Raw genomic sequence first — 26,626 nt, forward strand, 5'->3', positions numbered from 1 at the left:
ATCTCATAGGTTGCTGTGAGGATTAAATGAATTAATGCAGGTAAAGCATTTAGTACAGACTGGCAATAATAAATGCTCAGTAAATGCTAACTGTTATTATTACTTAATTAGCTATATGCTAGTGAATGAGAGATGTTTTAACCTGTTTGTTTCTCCTTCCATGCAGCTTTTGGATTGCTTTGGGATTCCTGTGTTGATGGCTCTCTCATGGTTTGTTCTGTATGCAAGATACAGAGTAATCCACTTCATTGCCGTGGCTGTCTGTCTGCTGGGTGTGGGAACAATGGTTGGTGCAGACATATTAGCAGGGAGGGAAGACAATTCAGGTAAGACTGTGCTACTTGTTTCTGGTTCAGTCACAGAGAAAAGTTTTGCTTAGGTTTTCACTTTCACTTTTCAAATATGTAGTAAAAGGCAGGAAATATGTCCTGCTTATTATCTTTTTAATTTTACTTTCAGATTTACTTGCTTCTTCTGGTACTTACTCTGTGTTCTTCTTACCTGTCCACAGTTCTTGTTCCATTCTGTCATACTAGTTTTGTTGCTCGTCATGAAAGAAGTTTTTTATATGTTTACAATCTTTTGTCCTATATATTTGGATTAGTTACTGGAAAACCTACTACAGATTCTTTTCTTTAAAAAAACTTTTTATTTATTGATTTGAGAGAGAGATCAATTTGTTTTTCTACTTAGTTCTACTTACATTCGTTGATTGTTCTGTGTGCCCTGACAGGATCGAACCTTGGCGTATTGGTACAATGCGCTAACCAACTGAGCTTTTTGGCCAAGGCTTTAGAGTCTTGTGTGTATGTTTAATCAGATAAAGAATTTATGTCCACTCTGTTGATGAAAACACTTTGATATATTCTGTGGGTCAAAGTTCAGACAATTGATGGTATAAAAATCTCAATAAGGTCTATGATTCACCCAATCTACAAGTGACTTTAGTAATCCCTTTAAGACAGTGGTCTCCAACCTTTTTTGGGCCACGGACCAGTTTAATGTCAGAAAATATTTTCATGGACTGGCCTTTAGGGTGGGACGAATAAATGTATCATGTGACCGAGACAAGCATCAAAAGTGAGTCTTAGACAGATGTAACAGAGGGAATCTGGGCATTTTTAAAAATAAAACATCGTTCAGACTTAAATATAAATAAAACGGAAATAATGTAAGTTGTTTATTCTTTCTCTGCGGACCGGTACCAAATGGCCCACGGACCGGCACTGGTCCACGGCTCAGGGGTTAGGGACCACTGCTTTAAGAGACACATGACTTTGCTTACCTAGCTTCCTTCCGTGTAATTTTCAGTTAATTCCCTTCAATAAATTCCCTGAATTTCTTATGTCATACAGTCATTTTCTGAGACCTTACATTAAGACATATACCCCCATCTTCTACCTGTTAGTCTCTTGAGGAGTCCAAACATGAAAAATCACAACAGAATTGTGCCAGAGTCAGAAGATCAAGAGTCTTTAAACTTCTAGAAATAGGGTTTCTTCTCCCATAAAATCTTATCTTAACTATACATAAGCCATATAAACTCCTGGAAACAAGCTAACAATAGGTTTCTCTATTGACAATGTGTTCCTTTTTGTGGCTTGTCTTCTGTAGGTAGTGATGTTCTGATTGGTGACATCTTGGTCCTTCTTGGGGCTTCCCTCTATGCTGTTTCTAATGTGTGTGAAGAATACATTGTGAAGAAGCTCAGCAGAAAAGAGTTTTTAGGAATGGTGGGCTTATTTGGAACAATTATCAGTGGCATACAGCTGTAAGTATACAATTTCTTACAAACAAGATAAGCAAATATGTCATAGATGATTACTTTCCAATTACTAATGTCCATTGTTTATTTGGCCCAAATTCACCTTTAAAATCAGTTAACTTGCTAAATATATTTTAGAGGATTTTTGAAATGTCAAGAATTATGCCTCATTTTCTTATGGCATCAGCAGTGGTAAAAGAATCACCAGTCAATTACTTCTAGAAAATACTAACTTCCTATCCAAATAATTTTCAATTATTTCTAGAAAATACTAACTTCCTATCCAAAGATAAAACATAATGTAATATTTTCTCTTATAGCCACCTCCTATTCAAGAGTGCTTCTAAGGGAGTTAAACACATGGTTATAAATCCCTTTTGTTTTATTCTTTGTTATTTTTTTTTTTTTTTTGTATTTTTCTGAAGCTGGAAATGGGGAGAGACAGTCACAGACTCCCGCATGCGCCCGACCGGGATCCACCCGGCACGCCCACCAGGTGGCGATGCTCTGCCCCTCCGAGGCGTCGCTCTGTTGCGACCAGAGCCACTCCAGCGCCTGAGGCAGAGGCCACAGAGCCATCCCCAGCGCCCGGGCCATCTTGGCTCCAATGGAACCTCAGCTGCGGGAGGGGAAGAGAGAGGCAGAGAGGAAGGAGAGGGGGAGGGGTGGAGAAGCAGATGGGCGCTTCTCCTGTGTGTCCTGGCCGGGAATCGAACCCGGGACTTCTGCACGCCAGGCCGATGCTCTACCACTGAGCCAACCGGCCAGGGCCATCTTTGTTATTTTTATATATATAAAAAAAGAATATAGCTATTTTTATTCTCTAGGAAAAATTCAAAAGTCAACTTCTCAGCATATCTGAAGTATTGCAATTCGTGCTTATAAAGTAGTGAAAATTAGTATGTGGATCCTCTGTGACCTCTTGTTTTAACTGTAGATTGCTTGTGGAATATAAGGATATTGCCACCATTCATTGGGACTGGAAGATTGGTATGTACATAAATGATGATTTTATTTTTTAGTCAGTTACCTTTCTTCTAACTGACAAAACACACACCAAGAAATAAATACTTCATTTTAATAATATTTAGGCATTTTTATAAAATCACAGAGTAATAATTCAGTACACAGAGAGCTATAGTGGTTTGTATTGAGTTTTCTCTGAGAACTTGTAAATAAACCTCCATAGCAGTTAATTTTTAATCTTTACTTTCAGGAATAGCCTTTCTTTACTAGGAATTCTTTTTTTTTTTTTTAAAGTTAGAGGCGGGGAGGTAGGGAGGCAGGGAGGCAGAGAGACAGACTCTTGCATGTGCCCTGACTGGGATCTACTAGGCAAACCCCCTAGAGGGTGATGTTCTACCCATCTGGGGCTGCTGCTCTGTTGCTCAGCTACTGAACTATTTCAGCACGTGAGGCGATGCTATGCAGCCATCAGTGCCCTGGGGCCAACTTGCTTGAACCATTTGAGCCATGGTTGTGAGAGGGGGAGAGAGAGAGAGAAAGAGAGAAAGAGAGAGAAGGGAGGAGGGGTGGAGAAGCAGATGGTAGCTTCTCCTATGTTTACTGACCAGGAATTGAACCCAGGACTTCAACACTCTGGGACAACCCTCTACCGCTGAGCCAACTGGCCAGGGCCTATTAGGAATTCCAAACAAGACTGACCTGCCTTGGTCACGTCACTTTTTTTTTTTATATATAATTTTTTTTAATTTTTATTTTTTTACATGGACAGAGAGAGAGTCAGAGAGAGGGATAGACAGGGACAGATAGACAGGAACGGAGAGAGATGAAAAGCATCAATTATCAGTTTTTCATTGTGACACCTTAGTTGTTCATTGATTGCTTTCTCATATGTGCCTTGACTGTGGGCCTTCAGCAGACCGAGTAAGCCCTTGCTCGAGCCAGCAACCTTGGGTCCAAGCTGGTGAGCTTTGCTCAAACCAGATGAGCCCACGCTCAAGCTGGCGACCTCGGGGTCTCGAACCTGGGTTCTCTGCATTCCAGTCTAATGCTTTATTCACTGCGCTACCGCCTGGTCAGGTCACGTCACCTTTCAATTAGATCAGTATCTCGAGTCTTCAAACCTTTTGTGAAGCTTGCCTGCTTGACCATTCCACACTGTTGGAGTTTTGAAGTTCTTCACCGACATTACATCTTGTTTTTATTATTTTTTTTCTGAGAGCTTTGTGTGTCTCATTTACTGTGCTAATGTTAACAAGGGGTTCTGTAGGTTCAGGGGATTATGTAGCAGTCAAGCGTTAAGCACTTTGCCTTCTGATTTCTTCCTATTAATAGATACTCTATTTTTTTGTAGCCTTGCTGTTTGTAGCATTTGCCCTCTGTATGTTCTGCCTGTATAGCTTCATGCCACTAGTGATTAAGGTTACTAGTGCCACTTCTGTCAACCTGGGCATCCTGACAGCCGACCTCTACAGCCTTTTCTTTGGACTCTTTCTCTTTGGCTATAAGGTAAGCAAATAGAAATCATGTTCAAGTAAGAACACTTGCTTAGTCCAAAGAAAAGTGAGTTTCTTTCTTTATTTTTATTATTTATTTAGTTATTAAATTGGATATGGTCTACCAGAAAGTTCTGTCCGTTTCTATCACAACAAGTTTCGACACGTAAACACATGTTTATTTGGAGCATGTGTGCCTCTTTATTTTTATCACTTAATGTATACATACTGATGTAGCAAATTAACTAAAACAAAGTTGATTTACGTTAGTCTTATGTGTGAAGCGATAGTGTACCCATGGCACTGATAAAGTAGCCACTTTATCATTTACGCCACTGTAATTTTTACAAATTTCAACAAGGAAGAAATGCTACAGAAGCATGTCTGTCGCATCCACCATATTCCCCTGACTTAGCACCCTCTGACTATCACTTGTTTTTGTCCTTACAAAATTTTTTGAAGGGCAAAAAATTAAAAAATGAAGAAGATATCAAACAAGCACTGGTTCAATTTTTCGCATCAAAAGATAAAACATTTTTCAAAAATGGGATATACAAATTGCCCTCAAGCTGGGAAGAAATCATTCATAATAATGGCAATTATTATTTAATAAAGTTTATTGACGGTAAGAAAAATTTGTATTTTGTTTTATTCCAAAAACAGACAGAACTTTCTGGTAGACCTTATATTTATTGATTGCTTTTAGAGAGAGAGAGGAAGGAAGGGAGAGAGAGAGAGACGTAGATTTGTTGTTTGGACAGTTCTCACTCCTTTTGTTAACTACTTCTGGACTAGAACATGGGCCCAAATAAGAATTGTTCTTAAAGGTTTTTTTTAAAAGGCAAAATCCAATTTTCTTTTTGGTATGGCCCAGGACAGTATTGCATAGAAATTCTAGTGCATGTTGCTTAGTGATAAACACAGAATAACAGAGCTGCTGTCGACTTTGAGATACCATTTAACCTAGGCTGGGCACCTGAGCTTTCCTTTTTCACCTCAGATTTCTTGAGATATAATTGACAAGTGTGTAAATTTGAGGTGTACAATGTGTTGATTTGATACACATATATTGCAAAGCCCTAGTACAGAAATAAAAAGCCTTGGTACTTGATTGAAGGGAAGGAGATAATTGTATTATTATGTGGGCAGTGGTTGGAATGGTTCTGTTTTTGATGGTAATTTTATATCTGGAAGGAACCTTAAAGATAATTCAGTCTAGTGGTTTTTCAGACTTTTTCTGTCTTTGCAGCCTCACAGCATTCACAAGTGTAACCTGCTCCCATCAGTAACAGCTCTTATTATGTGTAATAATTCTCAAGGAGAGTTGGGTGCGAAAGAATGGATTAGTGCCTTCAAGGGAAGCAAGAGAGCAAATATAGCATCTCCAGAGAGTCTGATACACCTTCCCTGGAAACTGTGGAATGAATGATCTTATTTTACAGATGAGGAAACAAAGGCCCAGGAAGGTTGTGGACAATTAAGTGACTTAACCTTAGTGAGTCGCTGGTTAGGGGTAAAGTCTAAATCTTAGTTATCAGTCTTAAAGTTTAGTCATCTTTCTGCTGCACCTTTCTCTCTATTCTCATTATTAAGATGAGAATCTTAAGTTTATGTATTTATCAAGTTAAGGTCTCATGCATTAGAGAGAACCAAAGAAGTATAATTTTTTTTGGTACTTCACAGCTAATTTGAAAACTCTTAGGACAGCAGTTTTCACACTTTTGATCTCAGGCCCCTTTTCTTTTTTTTCTTTTTTTTTTGTGGAATAATAAACGGCTTGAGTACAGAGCGCATACCCCGCCCGGCAAGGTTCCCTGGCCCCGAGGAAAGAAACATGGAGGCTAGGGAAGTTGCAAAGATTAAACCGCGTGGCAGATATTTAAAGGGTCCCTCTAGGGAAGTGGAGCTACTATGACGTGGTGAAATTTCACTGGCTGGCAGACTATCGCTTCTTTCCAAATGATTCCTGGGAATCTTCCTTTGGCGGGCTTGATTGTGGGCGGTCCTAGCCAAAGTGGGCGGGTCTTAGTTCCTAAGTCACCATGCCCCCATCCACCGACCTTACATTCTGACCTTTTGTGTTAAATAGAAAAAGGGGCGCCGCTTATTTGTCTGGCTACTTCCTGCTGAATAGGGGCGTTGTGAGGAGGGGGAGATCAGAAGGCGGTGACTTTGAGGGGTGTTAAGAGGAACATCTGTGTGGCTGTGACTGGAGAAACTTCGCAGATGCGGTCCTGTAAGGGTTTTAAAAAAAAGAGAGGAGTAATAGGGGAATTTGCAGGGTCCAGCCTTTTGGTGAGCTGGAGATGGATGGAGTCCAGTGGTTCCGACTGCCAGAGGTCCTATAAGGAGGCAAGCTTGAGGCAAAACTGCATGTCAGGAGTGGCGGAAAAAGGGGGAAAGGAAGAGGGTCCCATCCATTCCCATAACTGAAACCTCTGAGGGAACTAGAGGTCCAGAGTATAAAGGCAAAAACAGAGAAGGCAGCCCCCATGTCCACAAGAAATGAGATGGACTGACTTACCCACTTGTTGCAGAACCCTGGGTTCTCCTAATCCAGGCCGTGTCCTAGGAGTTTGAGCGATGCACCCACCTGGCTGGATTGGCCTTCCATTTGGGCAGCTTGTCCTCCATGTAGAGGCGCTGAGGAAAAAACCTGTTGCCCAAAGAGGCAATCTCTCTGCCAGTGACTGGGCTGCTTGCAGTCAGGGCAGGGCTCAGTGGGCAGCCACTGCAGGGGCCCTGCCGGGACCGGTGGTCTTGCTTGCCACACTTAAAGCAAGCTGCTGGTGGCTCTGCTGGTCTCAGGGTTGCCACAAGAGTTTGGGTTTGGAGCGTTACCTTCTGCTGCCTGGGGGCCTGGCGAACAGGCCTGTTTCTACTAGTTGGGACCGTTAAAAACTTTAAATGCCCTGTTCACAGGTTCCGGATAGGGGTTTGGGGGTTGGGAATAAGAAGAGGGGAGGCTCGTGAGGAGCCCGGCACCCAGATCCTGCAGGAAAAATGCTGGAGCCAAAGGCAGGACAGGGCAGGAACTTCCTGTAAGAAAATTCGGGTTGGACTTCCGGAAAACCGGTGTAAGAGCCAATGCCAGGCTGAGAAAGGCCTGACGGAGGCGGGACTAGAGAACACAGTGAAAGGAGGGGCCCCTGGCCAGCAGGGGAGGAGAAAAAGATGGTAGTTAGTAGATGGCAAATAAAAAACAGGTTTTTGCGAAGGGAGAGGAGAGAGAGTTTGGAGTCCGCGGAGAAGGAAAGATTAGGAGTAGAGGTTTCAGGTGAGGTTTCTCTGGCCAGAAAAAGGCCTGTGCGGTGGAACAGGCGGCACAGAGATTAAGGACGGTTGCGCAAATAATTAGGAGCCGTGTATGAAAGAGATCTCCAATCAGTTCCCAGCTTTTTTGGCGATAGTTAAATTGGTGAGGGTGTTAACACCGAAAGTCCCTTCAGGAGGCTAATCGAGTGGGTTCTGTGGCCTGGCCACAGCGGAGAAGAACAGTTTCTTCTTCCTTAGGGAGGGAAATTCCTGTGCCCCAACAGCTGCACTCAGTTCTCGGAGTGGTCAGACCTGAGCATTAGCGTCCTAAAAACTCAATGTCCAGCCACGGATGAAAGTGGATGTGCTTGGGGAGGTCTCCACAAGCACACGCACTCGGACGGACAGATGGAAAAGACTTTCCCTGACATAGCTACGGTTTCGGACAGGGAGTCTCAGAGGAAAGAACTGAGAGGAAAGCTGGAGACAGGGGACTTACCGCACCGTGCACCGAACTGGGTTGGAGATCGGAGATCCTGATTCTTTCTCCTGGTTCTTTCTCGGAGGGGAGGAGAAAGTAGCGATCCTTGCGGACTTCTAACTCCTTCCGGGTTTTCGGCACCAAAAATGTGAGGTATTTTTCCCCACCAAGAAGGAAGGAAGAGGGCTCGGAGCTGCAAAATGTGGAATAATAAACGGCTTTATTGAGTACAGAGCGCACACCCCGCCCGGCAAGGTTCCCTGGCCCCGAGGAAAGAAACATGGAGGCTAGGGAAGTTGCCTCAGGCCCCTTTTCTATGCTTATAAATTGAGGACTTCAGGTCCCTTATGTGTGTGATTTATCATATTAGCACTTAAAACTGAAATATTTAAAAAATATTTACTCATCAAGAAAATAATGAACTCATGTGTTAGCCTAAAATGTTTATTTGAAAAAACTATATTTCCTAAAAAGAAAAAAATCAGTGAAAATAGCATTGATTTACACTTTTTTTTTTTTTTTTGTATTTTTCTGAAGTGAGAAGTAGGGAGGCAGAGAGAGAGACTCCCACATGTGCTCTACTGGCATCCACCCGCAAACCCACTGGGGGTAATGCTCTGCCCATCTGGGGCATTGTTCTGTTGCAACTGGAGCCATTCTAGCACCTGAGGTGGAGGCCATGGAGCCATCCTTAGCGCCCTGGCCAACTTTGTTCCAGTGGAGCCTTGGCTGCGGAAGGGGAAGAGAGAGATAGAGCAAAAGGAGAGGGGGAGGGGTGGAGAAGCAGATGGGCGCTTCTTGTGTGCCCTGGCCAGGAATCAAACCTGGGATTTACACACACTGGGCTGATGCTCTACCACTGAGCCAACCAGCCAGGGCTGATTTACATTTTTGAAAATTTATTTCATGCATGGTTTAATGGAAAATAGGTGGATGCTCACATCTGGTTTTTCATTCTGCTTTGTGATTTCACATATCATGTAGTCTCTGGAACTTTCTGTTGTGCACTTCTAAGACAATGAAAGTGAAAAAGGCAAATAGCATCTTTGCATTATTTCCTGAGAAAGTTTTTGCGTACCTTCAAGAGTCTTTGGACCATATTTTGCGAACTGCTGCCTTAGAATCCATCTTTTCTTAGTATACCTTCAGTAAACACTTGTTGACCTCCTTGCTATCTTTTTCCATAGCCATTTGAATACAATAGTTTAGATGTTGACTGTTACTTGATCATTTTAGTTTCAGTAGGAGATAGCAACTACATTTCTTGATCTTTGTAAAATTGTGTCCAGGCAGAAATCTTTGGAACCGATTTACACTCTATCCAGGAATTGGCTATGAACTTATAATTCCTAGTTTAGTCGGTTCACAGAAATTTTCTACTTACGGAGCATAAACCATTTTGCCTTGCAAGATTACACGTGACAGGAACCAACTATTATCTTTGCAAAATTGCTGGTTAATGTTTTCCTGAACTAAGAATGAAAAGAATATTATTTTAGGTTTTTAGTAGTATGCCATTAAAAAGTTTAAAAAAAAATCACTGTCTTTCTCTCTCTCGCACACTAGGCCATTTTCTCAGCCTCTCTCCTAAGCTCCAAGGGCCCTTCTTTTGCTTCTGTAACTTGTTTCCTGAGCTCATTTCTTCTATGGCTCACTGATTCTACATCTATGACTTTCTAAATTAACTTTCTTTTATAATTTGAAACAAAACAACCAAAAAAAGGTAAATAAAATGATACAATGAATCAAAGTGGTCCTGACAGGCCCAGATTATTGTGCTTGCATTTCACACAGATACCACTAGAGGACAGTAGTGTTCTGTTCTTCAGTTCAAGGCCAGTTGATGGTTTACCGTACCCAGAGGAAGCCTGAGAGCTCAGCGATATAACCAATGGCCCCGCTCACCTGCATTATTTTTGTTTTTTGTTTTCTTTTTCTTCTTCTTTTTTTTTCTGTATCTCTCTGAAGCTGGAAACGGGGAGGCAGTCAGACAGACTCCCGCATGCGCCCGACCGGGATCCACCCGGCACGCCCACCAGGGGGCGATGCTCCGTCGTGGCCAGAGCCACTCTAGCGCCTGGGGCAGAGGCCAAGGAGCCATCCCCAGCGCCCGGGCCATCTTTTGCTCCAAGGGAGCCTCGGCTGCAGGAGGGGAAGAGAGAGACAGAGAGGAAGGAGAGGGGGAGGGGTGGAGAAGCAGGTGGGCGCTTCTCCTATGTGCCCTGGCCGGGAATCGAACCTGGGACTCCCGCATGCCAGGCCGATGCTCTACCACTGAGCCAACCGGCCAGGGCCATTTTTTGTTTTCTAACCAAATAATACTGATGTAGCTTTAGTAGTTTAACTTCGCTTTCCTTCTTAAGTAAAATAATGTCCAAAGAGGAAGTAAGGTTAAAGAAATAAAAGCTGAGAGGTAAAAGTACATTTGGCGCTACCAAACTGTTCTCAGCCTCCTTAATGTAAATATTTGCTTCTCTTAAAAAAATTTTTTTTAATAGGGGAAAGTTTATTTAAAAAATTACAGAAGTAGAGAAGGGCCCTTGGAGCTTAGGAGAAATAGGGAGAGAAATACAGGCTCTGAGGGATGAAAGAGGGAGGAGAGATGTGAGGGGGGGTAGGGAAAAGCCTGGGTGTGCTCCATAGAGAGAGCTGCTAAACATTTGCTCTTTAACTGCTCTAACTTTAATATGAAAAAGCCCTTCTGTGTATTGTTTTTGGCCACATGACTTTAAACTAGTCTCAGAATTGGAGACTACAAACTAAATTCCTTTCTTGTTGTTTTGCTCTGTTTCCTTGATTCTGCATGTCAAGCAGCTCACACTTGAATCAGACCAGATTTTATCGCTTTTGGTTAAGGGTCATTTCAAGACAAGCGAGCAAAGAGCAGGTCTTTTTTCAGAGTAAATTACTGTAATTTTCAGAGTAAATTACAGAGGTGGAAAACTATGCATAAAAAAGCAGAGAAGATTAATTTACAAAAACAAAATGCAAAACGACACCATTTGTATGCAGCACATATTGCATAAGACTCATTAGTGAAACAGACATATCACCTTAAACCTTCCACGTCAGAGACCTATGTGACACAACAGGTAGCCAGCAACCCTTATCTGCAGAGGAACAGAAGGCCAATGAAACCCCACCTGGGACATCATGTGTCAGGGCAACATGGTTTCCACACACCCATCACTGGCTTTTAAAAATAGTTGAGTCTTGGAAGGCGGCAAGATGGCGATGGAGTAGGTGGACATACCAACTTCCACCTCCCAGAACCAAAGTGGATTACAACTTAATTTTAAGAACCATCATTTGGAAAAACCAACTTTGGACTAAACTAAGTGGACTCTTTAACCAAGGAACACTGAAGAAGCCACAATGAGACTGGTAGGAAAAGCGGAAACGTGGAGAGAACTGCCTAGCTCCCAGAAGCGAACAGCAGGCTGGAGGGACTTGCATGGTGAGAAGTGAGTTTAGCAGAGAGGGGAGGGTCCTGGGCCCCAAGAACAAAGCCCCAGCCTGCAGCCCCAGATCCTAGAAGAAGCATATGGACAGTGTTTAGCTGCAAAATAAGTCAGGATACTGTTTGTAAGAAAGAGACAGATTTCTCAGACCCAGTATTCTTCTTAAAGGGACCGCACAGAAAACCTCTTTCACAACCACCTACCTGGGACTCTGGGAGACTGGGAAAGTTGAGAGGGCTGGAGTAGCAGGAAGAGAGTGTAATCTAGGAGGCACAGGGAGGGACAGCCACCCTAACCCCTGGGCTGACAACCCCCAAATCTAAAGTGAATATTTACCCTGTAACCAGCAATATCAATGTCAGGCAGATAAAATATATTATACTTACTTTGTTAAAGATGGCGCCACCCACGTGGAAGCCTGTCGCCCAGTTGATGGTATTGGTTGCCCTTCTTGCTTGGGATGGGTGTGATTATATTAATGTGTGTTGGGGGCAGGCTGTGGGCAGGCAGGATCCTTGTAGCCTGGGGGTTGGTTTTGGGACTAAGCCTTTCCCACCCCTTTTGATGTGGGGTGATACACTCTCATGAGGAATCCCATTATGCCTCAGGTAAGTGACTTTGTATTAGAGACTTCCTTGTTTGTATATTGGATTAAAGGTTTTGGTTTCTACACTATAAAGTGGGGCAGAGTGAGAGCTTGCTCGCTCTTGGTTCCTGAGATTAGCATTGGAGAGGAGAGAAGAGAAAGGCCATGTGGAGGAGGCCAGGAGAAGCAGCCAAGATGGTGGACTGCTGAGTGAGAAGCCAGTTTGTGCAGAGTTTGTGCAAGGAGAAGGAAGGAGATGGGGAAGAGAGGTGAATAAGTCTGGTGAGCTAGAAACTGTTGATTCTAGGAAACTCAGATAAGTCAGTAGTTTTGTGAGCACTGAATGAGTGCATTTTGGAGCCCATTGTGTGTTTTTACTTGCCCGCCAGCTGCAAGCTAGGATTAAAGATGAAGGCCCACCAATTCTTGGCTCCGTTGTTTCATTATTGTCTGTCTGAATCTAATGGGAACCTGCATGTGAATGGCCAGGATGGCGGCTCCTGGCCTTACAACCAGCAAAAGGAAACAGGACATCAGCCAAACAAGCTCTCTTGTGTTACTCAGAGCAGAGTCGCTGAGAAGGAGTGAGTCTTCAGGAATACAGTATTGAGGGATGAGGTCTGAGCAGCAGTGCCCCCACCCACACTGCTGAGGGCATGCTGGAGGGTGGGCAAAGGTGGGATGCAGAAGTGTGGTCTCATCAGCGGAGCCAGAAGCCAGGACAGCCACGACTGAGGCTTGGCGTGAGCTCAGTCTCGCCTGGCAAGGGCAGAAAGGGCGCATGAAAGTGGTCCAACCTGGCTGCGGGCCGGGTGAGCAAAGAGTGGACCTGCTTACAATCCTGCCCACAGGGGAAAGGTGAAAGCTGGGGAATTGCAGAGACCTTCATTTAAGCACGAGCACACAGCCCCACCCAGCGTGTGGAGCTGGGGTGTGTGGCTGACACGCGAGCACAGCTCCACTGATGGGGCAGGCGAAAACCCAGAAACAGGCAGAGACCTGCGGCTGAGCATAGGTGCGCAGCCCTGCCCATGGTGCTGAGGCTTGTGGCCCCGGCGTGGAGCGCAGCCCAAGGGAGGGGCAAAGGCCAAGGCTGGCAGATGCTTGTAGACCTGGCACATGAACACAACCCCTCCCCTGGAGGAGAGGTGGAAACTGCAGTACGGCCACAGCAGGCCGGCGCCAGCAACACCCATACCTGAATGCCCAAGGCAGTGGCAGAGGGGGTGTTGGACCTGTAGACAGACTACACCTAGGGAACACAAAGGCCACACACATTGGACTCCAGTGGCCACACCCTTCTTATACACAGACAAAATGGGAAGGTAGAGAAATGCAACACAACTGAATCAAGAGAAATCCCCAGAAAAGGACTTGCATGAGTCAGATATAACCAAATTACCAGATGCAGAGTTTAAAATAATGATTGTTAGGATTCTCAAAGATCTTAGAAATACAATAGATGGACATAATGAAAACCTAAATAAAGAGATAGCAAGTATAAAAAAGGACATTGAAATAATAAAAAGGAATCAATCAGAAATGACAAATATAATATCAGAAATGAAGACCACAATGGAAGGAACTAAAGGCAGGATGGATGAAGCTGAATCAGCGAGTTAGAGGACAAGATAAATGAAGGCACGGAAGCAGAGCAGCAAAAAGAAAAGAGACTCAAAGTCTGAGTAAACTCTAAGAGAGCTCTGTGACAACATGAAGAAAAATAACATTCGTATCATAGGGGTTCTTAAAGAAGAAGAGAAAGACCAAGGGATAGAGACCTTGTTTAATCAAACATAGCTGAAAATTTCCCTAATTTTTTTTTTTTTTGGTGGCAGAGACAGAGTCAGAGAGAGGGACAGATAGGGACAGACAGACAAAAAAGGAGAGAGATGAGAAACATCAATTCTTTGTTGCAGCTCTTTAGTTCATAGATCTCTCATATGTGCCTTGACCAGGGGGTCACAGCAGACCGAGTGACACCTTGCTCGAGCCAGTGAGCTTGGGCTCAAGCTGCTGAGCCTTGCTCAAACCAGATGAGTCCACGCTCAAGCTGGTGACCTCAGGGTCCTGAACCCTGGTTGTCTACATCCCAGTCCAATGCTACATCCACCATGCTACCACCTGGTCAGGCAACTTTCCTAAATTGATGCAGGAAGAAGTCACACAAGTTCAAGAAGCACAGATCATTAAAGAGAAACCTAAAGAAATCTACACCAAGACATATCATAATTAAAATATCAAAGCAAAGAGAAAATATTAAAAGCTACCAGAGAAAAAAAGGCTATCACTTACAAAGGAGCCCCATGAGAATGACACCCGACTTCTCAACAGAAACACTTGAGGCCAGAAGGAAATGGCAAGAAATATTCAAAGTAATGCAGAACAAAAGCCTAAAACCAAGACTACTTTATTCAGCAAGGCTATGGTTTAAAATTGAAGGAGAAATAAAACGCTTCCCAGACCAAAAAACCCCCCACAAAACTCAAGGAATTCATTACAACAAAACCAAAGCAGCAAGAAATGTTAAGGGGCCTGTTGTAAACAGATCAAATGGGGGAAAGCATATAGCAAAAGAGGAATACAGCTTTAAAGAATAAAATCTCAAGAAACAACTACATATCAATAATAACCTTAAATGTAAATGGATGAAATACTCCAATCAAAAGACATAGGGTAGCTGCCTGGATAAGAAAACAGGACCCATTCATATACTGTCTACAAGAGACACACCTCAAAACAAAAGATGCACATAGACTGAAGGTAAAAGGATGGAAAAAAATATTTCATGCAAATGGAAATGAAAAAAAGCTGGGTTAGCAATACTTATATCAGACAAAATGGACTTTAAAACAAAGGTTATAGTAAGAGATAAAGAAGGTCCTACATAATGATAAAGGGAGCAATCCACCAGGAAGATATAACCATTGTAAATATCTATGCACCTAATATAGGAGCACCTAAATATATAAAGCAAACTTTGATGGATATAAAGGGCAAGATCAACATCAATACTATAATAGTAGGGGATTTCAATACCGCACTAACATCACTAGATAGATCCTCAAGAAAGAAAATTAACAAAGAAACAGCAGACTTAAAGGACACACTAAGTCCACTGGATTTAATACATATCTTCAGAATCTTTCACCCTAAAGCAGCAGAATATACATTCTTTTCAAGTGCTCATGGTTGATTCTCTAGGATAGACCACATGTTAGTGCACAAAAGCAGTCTCAATGAATTTAAGAAGATTGAAATCATATCAAGCATTTTCTCTGATCACAATGGCATGAAACTAGAAATCAACCACAACAGAAAAACGGAAAAATACTCAAACACTTGGAAACTAAATAACATGTTATGATATAACAAATGCATTAACAATGAGTTCAAAGAAGAAATTAAAAAATTCCTAGAAATGAATGTTAATGAGCATACAACAACTCAAAATTTATGGGATACTGCAAAAGCAGTACTGAGAGGGAATTTTATAGCCTTACAGGCAGACCTTAAAAAGCTAAAAAAACTCAAATAAACAACTTAATCCTGCATCTAAAATAATTAGAAAAAGAACAGCAAGTAAAGCCCAGAGGCAGAGAAGGAAGGAAATAATAAAGATTAGAGCGGAAATAAATGACATAGATGCTAAAGAAACAATACAGTGGATCAATGAAACCAGGAGCTGGTTCTCTGAAAAGGTCAACAAGATCGATGAACCTTTAATGAGACTCACCAAGAAAAAAAGAGGACTCAAATAAATAAAATTAGAAATGAGAGTGGAGAAATAACAACTGATACAACAGAAATACAAAGGATTGTAAGAAAATACTATGAAGAACTGTATGCTAAAAAATTAGACAACCTAGATGAAATGGGCAAATTCCTTGAAACATATCATCTTTTTTTTTTTTTATAATTTTATTTTTTTAATGGGGTGACATCAATAAATCAGGATACATATATTCAAAGATAACAAGTCCAGGTTATCTTGTCGTTCAATTATGTTGCATACCCACCACCCAAAGTCAGATTGTCCTCTGTCACCCTCTATCTTGTTTTCTTTATGCCCCTCCCCACCCCCTCTCCCTCTCCCATTCCCCCCTCCCCCCCGTAACCACCACACTCTTATCAATGTCTCTTAGTTTCACTATTATGTCCCACCTACGTATGGAATAATACAGTTCCTGGTTTTTTCTGATTTACTTATTTCGCTTCGTATCATGTTATCAAGATCCCACCATTTTGCTGTAAATGTTCCGATGTCATCATTTCTTATGGCTGAGTAGTATTCCATAGTGTATATGTGCCACATCTTCTTTATCCAGTCATCTATTGATGGGCTTTTTGGTTGTTTCCATGTCCTGGCCACTGTGAACAATGCTGCAATAAACATGGGGCTGCATGTGTCTTTACATATCAATGTTTCTGAGTTTTTGGGATATATACCCAGTAGAGGGATTGCTGGGTCATAAGGTAGTTCTATTTTCAGTTTTTTGAGGAACCACCATACTTTCTTCCATAATGGTTGTACTACTTTACATTCCCACCAACAGTGTATGAGGGTTCCTTTTTCTCCACAGCCTCTCCAACATTTGCTATTACCTGACTTGCTAATAACAGCTAATCGAGCAGGTGTGAGGTGGTATCTCATTGCCGTTTTGATTTGCATTTCTCTAATAGCTAAAGAAGATGAGCATCTTTTCATATATCTGTTGGCCATTTGTATTTCTTCCTGGGAGAAGTGTCTATTCATATCCTCTTCCCATTTTTTTATTGGATTGTTTGTTTGTTTGTTGTTGAGTTTTCTGAGTTCTTTGTATATTTTGGATATTAGGCCCTTATCTGAGCTGTTGTTTGAAAATATCATTTCCCATTTAGTTGGCTTTCTGAAACATATAATCTTTTAAAAATCAATCTGGAAGAATCAGAAAACCTAAACAGACTGATTACAACAAATGAGATAGAAACAGTTATCAAAAAACTCCCAACAAACAAAAGCCCAGGGCCAGATGGCTTCACAAGTGAATTCTACCAAATATTCAAAGAAGAACTAATTTCTATCCTTCTCAAGCTATTTCAAAAAATTCAAGAGGAAGAAAGACTTCCAATCTCCTTTTATGAGGTGAGCATTATTCTGATTCTAAAACCAGGCAAGGACAACACAAAGAAAGAAAATTATAGGCCAATATCCCTGATGAATTTAGATGCTAAAATCCTCAACAAAATATTAGCAAACTGGATCCAGCAATATATGAAAAAAATCATACTCCATGATCAAGAGGGACTTATTCTGCTGGGGCAAGGCTGGTACAGTATTTGCAAATTAATCAATGTGATTCATCACATAAACACAAGAAAGGAGAAAAACCACATGATAATTTTAATAGATGCAGAAAAAGCATTTGATAAAATCCAGCACCCATTCATGATCAAAACTCTCAGCAAAGTGGGGATACAGGGAACATACCTCAACATGATAAAGGCCATCTATGACAAACCCATAGCCAACATCATACTCCATGGGCAAAAATTAAAAGCAATCCCTTTAAGATTAGGAGCAAGGCAGGGGTGCCCCCTTTCACTACTCTTATTCAGCATAGTTCTGGAAGTCCTAGCCTCAGCAATCAGACAAGAATACAAAATAAAAGGCATCCAAATTGGAAAAGAAGATGTAAAACTATCATTATTTGCAGATGATATGATATTGTATATAGAAAATCCTAAAGTTTCAGTGAAATTCTACTGGACCTGATAAATGAATTCAGCAAGGTGGCAGAATATAAAATTAATACTCAGAAACCAGAGCTATTTTTATACACCAACAATGAACTGTCAGAAAGAGAATTTAAGGAAACAGTCCCCTTCACTAGTACAACCAAAAAAATAAAGTACCTAGGAGTATATTTAACCAAGGAGGTTAAAGACTTGTACTCGGAAAATTATAAAACATTGATAAAAGAAATCAAGGAAGATACAAACAAGTGAAAGCATATACTGTGCTCATGGCAGGAAGAATAAACATCATTAAAATGTCTATATTACCCAAAGCAATTTATAAATTCAATACAATACCAATTAAAATACCAATGGCATACTTCAAAGATATAGAACACATATTTCAAAAATTTATATGGAACCAAAAAAGAACACGAATAGCCTCAGCAATCTTGAAAAGGAAGAATAAAGTGGGAGACATCACACTTCCTGATATCAAGTTATACTACAAGGCTGTTGTACTCAAAACAGCTTGATACTGGCATAAGAACAGGCATATATGTAGATCAATGGAACAGAACAGAGAACCCAGAAATAAATCCACACCTTTATGGATAGCTGATATTGACAATGGAGGTAAGAGCATACAGCGGAGTAAAGACAGCCTCTTCAACAAATGGTGTTGGGAAAATTGGACAGCTACCTGCAAAAAAATGAAACTAGACTACCAGCTTACACCAGTCACAAAAGTAAACTCAAAATGAATAAAAGACTTAAATGTAAGCTGTGAAATCATAAGCATCTTAGAAGAAAACATAGGCAGTAAGCTCTCCGACATCTCTCACAGCAATATATTTGCTGATATATCTCCACGGGCAAGTGAAATAAAAGACAAGATAAACAAATGGGACTATATCAAACTAAAAAGCTTTTTGCACAGCTAAAGACAATAAGAACAGAATAAAAAGACAAACTACACAATGGGAGAACATATTCGACAATACGTCTGATAAGAGGTTAATAACCAAAATTTATAAAGAATTTGTAAAACTCAACACCAGTAAGATAAACAATCCAATCAAAAAATGGGCAAAAAAAAAATGAATAGACACTTCTCCAAAGAGGACATACAATTGGCCAGTAGGTATATGAAAAAATGCTCAACATCAGTAATCATTAGAGAAATGCAAATTAAAACCACAATGAGATATCACCTCACACCAGTCAGAATGGCGCTCATCAACAAAACAACACACGATAGGTGCTGGTGAGGATATGGAGAAAAGGGAACCCTTTTGCACTGCTGGTGGGAATGCATACTGCTTCAGCCACTGTGGAATACAGTATGGAGATTCCTCAGAAAATTAAAAATTGAACTGCCTTTTGACCCAGCTATCCCACTTTTAGGAATAAACCCCAAGAACACCATAGCACTGTTTCAAAAGGAGAAATGCACCCCCATGTTTATGGAAGCATTGTTCACAATAACGAAAATCTGGAAACAGCCCAAGTGTCCGTCAATGGACGAGTGCATTAAAAAGTAGTGGTACATATATACAATGGAATACTATGGGGCCATGAAAAAGAAGGAAATCTTACCTTTTGCGAGAACATGGATGGTCCTGGAAACTATTTTGTTTAGTGAAATAAGCCAGGCAGAAAAAGAAAAATATCATATGACTTCACACATTTGAGGAATCCAATGAACAATGTGAACTGAAGAACGGAATTGAGACAGAGGAGAGATCAAAGGGACCAGAAGAAAAGAGGACAGAGGGAAAGGGATGATAGGATGGGATAAACCTGAAGGGAATGGGGGAGGGCGCTATGGGGAGGGGAGCAAGGGAGATGTTGAGGGGAATACGGGGGAGGGGGAATGTATTTGGGGCAACACTAGAATCTATGTAAACACAATAAAAACAACAACAACAAAAAACACTGTCAGGCTGTGGTTAGATCAGACAGAAACTACATCTCCCAAGAGGCATGGGTGCATTTGATGGGTGAATGCTCGAGGTAGTTTCTGTCTGGGAACTACCAGGAGAGGCTTCCTTGCTCTTCTCTATTCATGACCTGTGCAATCTGTCTGCAAAGATCGAAACAGTAATCGAGTTACTCACCTCAGTGATTGTTTTTTATTACCAACATTTTCCTGTTGTAAAGAAATATTCGGACAAGTAGCTTTCCGTTACCGGTTGGCTTGTTGCCTTGGTAACTAGGACGCACAATCACTGTGGTGGTTATGGCCAGGCTGGGCAGTAGGCAGATCCCCCACGGGATGTTCACGCGGTCGTGTACAGGCTCATCCGCCGTTCCCACTACGCCGAGGCGCTGCAGCTGCTGAGCGGAGAAACCCAGTGGAGCCCCGGGAGCCACGCCGGCCTGTCGTTGCTAGGCTACTGCTACTACCGCCCGGAGGAGTTCACAACGGCGGCCGAGTGCTACGAGCAGCTGAGCCAGCTGCACCCAGAAGTGGAGCAGTGCCGCCTGTACTAGGCCCAGACCCTGTACAAGACCGGCTTCTATCCGGAGGCCACCCGGGCCACCTTCCTCCTCGTGGTCACCCCACCTACCACAGCCTGGTCCTCCATCTGCAGGCTGCAATCAAGTACAGCGAGGGCGATCTTCCCGGGACCGGGAGTCTGCTGGAGCTGTTACTGAGCGGCAAAGGGGGAGAAGAGAGTGGGGGTGAGAATGAATCAGATGCCCAGGTCAGCCTGGGTTGTGTGCTGTACAAAGAGGGACAGTATGAAGCTGAGTGTTCCAAGTTCTTTGCAGCCCTGCAGATCTCAGGCTACCGGCCTGACCTTTCCTACAACCTGGCTGTGGCCTATTACAGCAGCCGGCAGTATGTCCCAGCACTGAAGCTTGTCGCTGATATTGTTGAGCATGGCATCCGCCAGCACTCAGAGCTAGGTGTGGGCATGACAACCGAGGGCATTGATTTTGGCAGTGTTGGCAACACTTTAGCCCTTTACCAGACAGCATTGGTGGAAGCCTTCAACCTCAAGGCAGTCATAGAATAAATACCAGCTGAGAAACTATGAGGCAGCACAGGAAGTCCTCACTGACATGCCACCTAGGGCAGAGGAAGAGTTGGATCCTGTGACCCTGCACAACCAGGCGCTAATGAGCATGGATGCCAGGCCTACGGAACGGTTTGAAAAGCTATAGTTTCTGCTCCAACAGAACCCTTTCCCCTCAGAGACCTTTGGCAACCTGTTGCTGCTCTACTGTAAGTATGAGTATTTTTGCATGGCAGCAGATGTCCTGGCAGAAAATGTCCACTGGTTTATAAGTTCCTCATACCCTATCTCTATGACTTCTTGGATACTGTGATCACTTGCCAGGCAGCTCCTGAGGAGGCTTTCATTAAGCTTGATGGCTTGCAGGGATGCTGACTGAGCAGCTTCAGAAACTCACTGTACAAGTACAAGAAGCAAGACACAGTCGAGATGATGAAGCTGCCAAAAAGGCCGTGGATGAATATGATGACATCCTGGAGAAGTATATTCCAGTGTTGATGGCCCAGGGAAAAATCTACTGGAATCTTGAATATTATTCAGTGGCAGAAAAGATCTTTCACAAATCTGCGGACCTCTGCAATAACCATGATGTGTGGAAGCTGAATGTGCCTCATGTTCTGTTCGTGCAAGAGAACAAATACAAAGAAGCCATTGGTTTTTATGAGCCCATAGTCAGGAAGCATTATGACAACATCCCCAGTGTCAGTGCTATTGTACTGGCTAACCTCTGTGTTTCGTATATTATGACGAATCAAAATGAAGAAGCTGAGGAGTTGATGAGGAAGATTGAAAAGGAGGAAGAGTGGCTCTCCTATGGTGATCCAGATAAGAAAACCTATTCATCTATGCATTGTGAATTTGGTGATAGGCACACTTTACTGTGCGAAAGGAAATTATGACTTTGGGATTTCTCGAGTTATCAAAAGCTTGGAACCTTATAATAAAAAACTGGGAACCGATACCTGGTATTATGCCAAGCGATGCTTCTTGTCTTTATTAGAAAACATGTCAAAACACACAGTCATGCTTCCTGACAGTGTTACTCAAGAATGCATACAGTTTCTAAAACACTGTGAAGTTTATGGCTGGAAGATACCTGCAATTATTGAACAACCGCTGGAAGAAGGGAGAATGCATATTGGAAAGAATACGGTCACATATGAATTGAGGCAGTTAAAAGCATTGATTTATGAGATTGCAGGGTGGAATATATAGTCATGCCTGATAATGAACATTTATCATATGGCACTGTTACCTGTATTTAGTATTGTCTTTTATCTGTATTTATCTTTGTTACATTTGTTGAAATTTTACCCTTTAAAAGTTAATTTAGTTGTTAACTTTCTTTTGAGAAATGTCACAAAATATAATAAAAGAAACTTGAACCCTAGAGGGATATGAAAAAATTGAAAAGTTGAATGAAAAGATTGTGTTTAATAGTATTTGTAGTGCCTCTGTTCCCTCTCCTTTGTATATTTGTGCTTTCCGGCATCCTGAGAGCACCCTGCATGACAAGATTACATCATCCAGGGACTAGGCACTATCAAGTCCAGGACCCAGTTAATGTATAGGACATCTGGACATTAATAATCATTTCAAGAATATTGTGCTCTACTCCATCATTAACCCCTGTAAGTACATTAGTTTATAATGCATATATTTTACATAGATTTTAGTATGTCTTGACAGATATATGGGTATAATGTTTTATTTAACAAAAATTCCTTCTGTTCTAAGTGGAATTTTATTGTTGATGTTTGCTGTTTATTGTTTTTTGATTTTTTTTTTTTTTTTTTTTACGGAGGCAGAGATAGACAGGGACAGACAGACAGGAACGGAGAGAGATGAGAAGCATCAATCATTAGTTTCTCGTTGCGCGTTGTGACTTCTTAGTTGTTCATTGATTGCTTTCTTACATGTGCCTTGACCGCGGGCCTTCAGCAGATCGAGTAACCCCCTGCTGGAGCCAGCGACCTTGGGTCCAAGCTGGTGAGCTCTTTGCTCAAGCCAGATGAGCCCGCGCTCAAGCTGGCGACCTTGGGGTCTCGAACCTGGGTCCTTCCGCATCCCAGTCCGACGCTCTATCCACTGCGCCACCACCTGGTCAGGCTCTGTTTATTTTTTTATATGCAGGACTCAGGGGGAAATCTTGTGCCATAACAAAATTGTGGTGCTATATTGTGTGGAGACAATAAAAGCTTGAAAAATTTCCATGGTTAAAAAAAAAAGAGCAGAAGATACCTACTATTTTAAAAAGTAGTTTTTAAGACAGAAGCATAAATTCAATATACTACCAGTTTTTTTTCAACCAGCAAAAGGAGCTGACTTCTTTTTTCTTTTTTTAAGATTTTATTTATGCATTTTAGAGAGGTGTGGGGAGGAGCAGGAAGCATCAACTCCCATATAAGCCTTGACCTGGCAAGCCCAGGGTTTTGAACCAGCAACCTCAGCATTTCAGGTTGACTCTTTATCCACTGTGCTGCCATATAGGTCAGGCACCACCAATTTTTAAAATTGTAGTATCTAAAGTAACTGGCTCTGATTGTTTGAAACAGATGGTTGAAAAAGAGTTTAAAAATTTTCTACACTCATCTGTGTCAGTCACTGCCTACTTTGAAATTGATCTTTAGTAAATACCTATTTAACAGAGTAGCCACAGAAACTTCTTGTGTAGATCCAGACACAAGGTGGAATTTTAACAAGAGAAAAGGTAAAGCGTATCTAATTCAGGAGACCTACCTCACTCCCTCAGTCTCTCCCTTCAAATAGAGGTGCCTCATTGTGATCACCTGCCTTCTTAAGGGGGACAAGATACTTTTTCTTCTAAATATTTAAAACCACCAAACCAAATAAGACATATTTTGAGTGAATTTTACAGGTTTTTTCCTCAGGTAACAGTGAACATTTTATAGGAAAGCATGATTAACTTCCATTAAAAAAAAAAGTTTAACAGTATAGGGTACTCTAAGTAGCTTTAACTTCCTCTAATATTCTCTGAATTATTCTCCTCAATAAACATTATTAAACACCATGTGGTGGGCATTGTACCGAGTATTGGAGCCAAGATCTGAAGCCAGTACTAGGAAGTTAGTGGTTTGCTCAGCTTGACATTAACATTGGCTTTCACCACTGAATCCAGTGAAGGTTCTTCCACCTTCGGAAGGGCTGTGGCTATTCCATTCCTTAAGGAGTTCTAACGGTTGACAGTTAAGAAGTAATTGAGCATCTGCAGACTATTAACACGTGGAAACCAGTGGTGACCCACAGAAACCCACAGCTAGAGAGAACCAGCAATCTATTTCAAAAACCTATTTAGTTTTTCCTTTTGTCTTTGGGAGTGTATCTTTCTTTTTCTTTTTCTCTTTCATCTCTCTTCTCTTTCCTCAGCACATTCTGTTTTCATTATTTTCTTTGTTATCCCCTGGTTAGAACTCGTTTTATTGGGCATACTACGAAGTCTAAGTTAATTTAAAAATATTTATGGGCTTGAATAAAGTAGCATGCCCACTCTTAATTTTAAAATCAGGTTAGCAAGACCACTTATAAATTGTGTTTGCTTGTTCCAAGGGAAAAATAAATTACCCTAGGCATTTAATTACACATTCATTATGCTACATAGTTTCCCTAATTTTTACTACATAATTCTTGGTCAGTCTTTCCCTACTATCTTTCTATGTTTTATTTTTCATGCTGTTTAAAAACAAATATTACTGTCCTTAATACATGATCTTTTGTATGGATTCCAATTAAAATAAAAGCAGATATACTAAGTATATATTATTTAGTTAGTCTTTGCAGTATGTCAAAATGTCATCTTTAGTAAAAATACACAAGGAATTAGCATTCTGCCTTCATTGCATTTTGTTAAGGGTAGCTGTTTTCAGCCCTAAAAAAGAGCAGGTTGGGGAAGATCAGCAGGAACTCATCCATCCTCATGGTGTATCTGTCAGAATGAGCTCTGGCTTATAATCAGTCCTTCCAGGAGCAGAGAGGGTTGGAGATCCTCCTGCCAGGCTCCGTTCTCTGTGGCTGTTCAACTGGATCTTATGCCAGTAACCTCTTTGGGCTTCACGCTCTTCTGAAAAATTGATGTCTTAGCTTAGGCTCTTTCCAGCTTTAAAAGTCTCAGTCCACCATAAATTTTACTGAGTAACACTTGAAACAAGTTAATTTTTAAAATTTTAATAAAATAAATTTTATTGGAATAGCATACATGAGGGGTTGTTAACATGTGGTCACATCTCTACATCCACATTTTATCTTAGGTCCTGTGTTCCTCTGTTTCATACTGGCTGTGCCTTGGGTCTGAATCGGGCTCTCTCACAGTATCCATACTAACCTTTTATTCTCTTAATTAGGTGGGACTGGTTGCGAGGTGGGGTTACAGAAAGCTAGATTGTCACAGAAAAGGGCAAAAGTTCCATTTCCTAGAGATGAAAGGAGCCAGTTGACCAACATGCCAGGTGATGATGTCAGAGATCAGGCATTCAGCGGTATACACAGGAGGACTTTGGTGAAAGGCAGCGGCACAGATGTGTATGCCAGGAAGCATAATCCACTGCTGTTCTTCTTTTCTCCTAGTTTTCAGGGCTGTACATCCTGTCTTTCACCGTCATCATGGTGGGGTTTATTCTGTACTGCTCCACCCCCACGCGCACGGCAGAGCCGGCTGAGAGCAGTGTGCCTGCCATCACCAGCATTGGAATCGACAACCTGGGACTGAAGCTTGAGGAGAACCTGCCGGAGGCCCACTCTGCAGTCTTGTAGCTGGAGGAGAAGGTGTACATGGACATCTGCGGCTTACTGGGGAAGGGGGAGCTGCCACCAGGGTAAAGCAGGGCCTGCTGACTGTGGAGAGGACTCTTGGAAAATTACCTGATATAGAGCAAGCACTCCATAGCATCAGATTGGATCCAGCGGTTAGATTTTCCAGAGGAATACAGAATAATGTGTCAAGCATAGAAATACCAAGGTAAAGCAGAAGCCAAGGCTAGGCTTGTTCTTCTGTGTGTTTGAGGATCACTACCTGTTAGTGTCGGGAGACAAGGTGTGGGCCCCTCTCTGGGGTCTTGGAGGCACAGGTGGAAAGGATGGGGCCGACAGCCACTCACGAGCCAGCCTCATCAGGTCAGGACCTGGGCGCAGGCTGTCTAGGCTGCCCTGGGTGGTCAGGAGCAGGGGCACACCAGGGTGAGTTTGGAGTGGGTTTCCTCAGTCAGAGGCTTCTGGGTTTTTTCCTTCTGATGCAGCCACTGTCTGCAAGTCACAGGTGAGGTCTGGTGACAGACTCGATGTGAGGAAAGTGGGTGGGGCAGCACTGGAGAAATCCCCAGACACAAGTTGTGAATACCATAGAAGCATTAGAGTGGAGTGCAGCAAACCTAGGAACCCTGTCTTAATTGTTAAAAGAGGATACTACACTAATTACCAAATTCTTATGCGCCATGAGATTTTTATGATACTTCTTGAATAAAAGTGTTACTAGGTAGCATCGTTATATCAACTACCAGTATGCCACTTTACAAAAACTCTGTATGTAAACATTTTTTGGAGATAAAAATATAATAAAAAAATTGAGGGTAAGTGTTCATATTATTAAAAGATTTTGATTTCATGAAAATATATTCACTGTGTGGTTTCTTTGATTAACCAGTTTCTCTTCTTTTTAAATGACTTAATACAGTCAAGATTTCTTCACATCCAACTTTTCAAAAATATTAAAAAAATTTTTTTAGAGTAAAATAACCTCATTCTCTGAAGCCAGTGAAAACTGATGTTTAGTTTCCATGTCCTACCAATAACAACTGTCAACGAGTGAAAAAAGGTTACTGTATATTAAAATGTTTGGCATCTTTGGAAGCCTTCAGTTTAATTA

At 41.8% G+C, this 26,626-nt stretch overlaps 1 protein-coding gene and 1 pseudogene across 2 annotated transcripts in view; both read left to right on the forward strand.

Moving 5' to 3' along the window:
- The window catches only part of SLC35F2 (solute carrier family 35 member F2), a 125,776-nt gene extending 99,416 nt beyond the window's left edge, over window positions 1-26,360 (forward strand). For both annotated transcript variants that reach the window (XM_066247497.1, XM_066247487.1), the window contains exons 4-8: window positions 167-326; window positions 1,615-1,771; window positions 2,703-2,755; window positions 4,083-4,237; window positions 25,333-26,360. In XM_066247497.1, the coding sequence (XP_066103594.1) occupies window positions 167-326; window positions 1,615-1,771; window positions 2,703-2,755; window positions 4,083-4,237; window positions 25,333-25,518 (711 nt within the window). In that variant the 3' untranslated portion in view covers window positions 25,519-26,360. The remainder of the gene's footprint in view (window positions 1-166; window positions 327-1,614; window positions 1,772-2,702; window positions 2,756-4,082; window positions 4,238-25,332) is intronic.
- LOC136320480 (intraflagellar transport protein 70B-like) lies at window positions 19,968-21,966 on the forward strand (annotated as a pseudogene).
- Window positions 26,361-26,626: the final 266 nt, after the last annotated feature.

Source organism: Saccopteryx bilineata, chromosome 1, assembly GCF_036850765.1.
Source record: "Saccopteryx bilineata isolate mSacBil1 chromosome 1, mSacBil1_pri_phased_curated, whole genome shotgun sequence".
Taxonomy (NCBI): Eukaryota; Metazoa; Chordata; class Mammalia; order Chiroptera; family Emballonuridae; genus Saccopteryx; species Saccopteryx bilineata.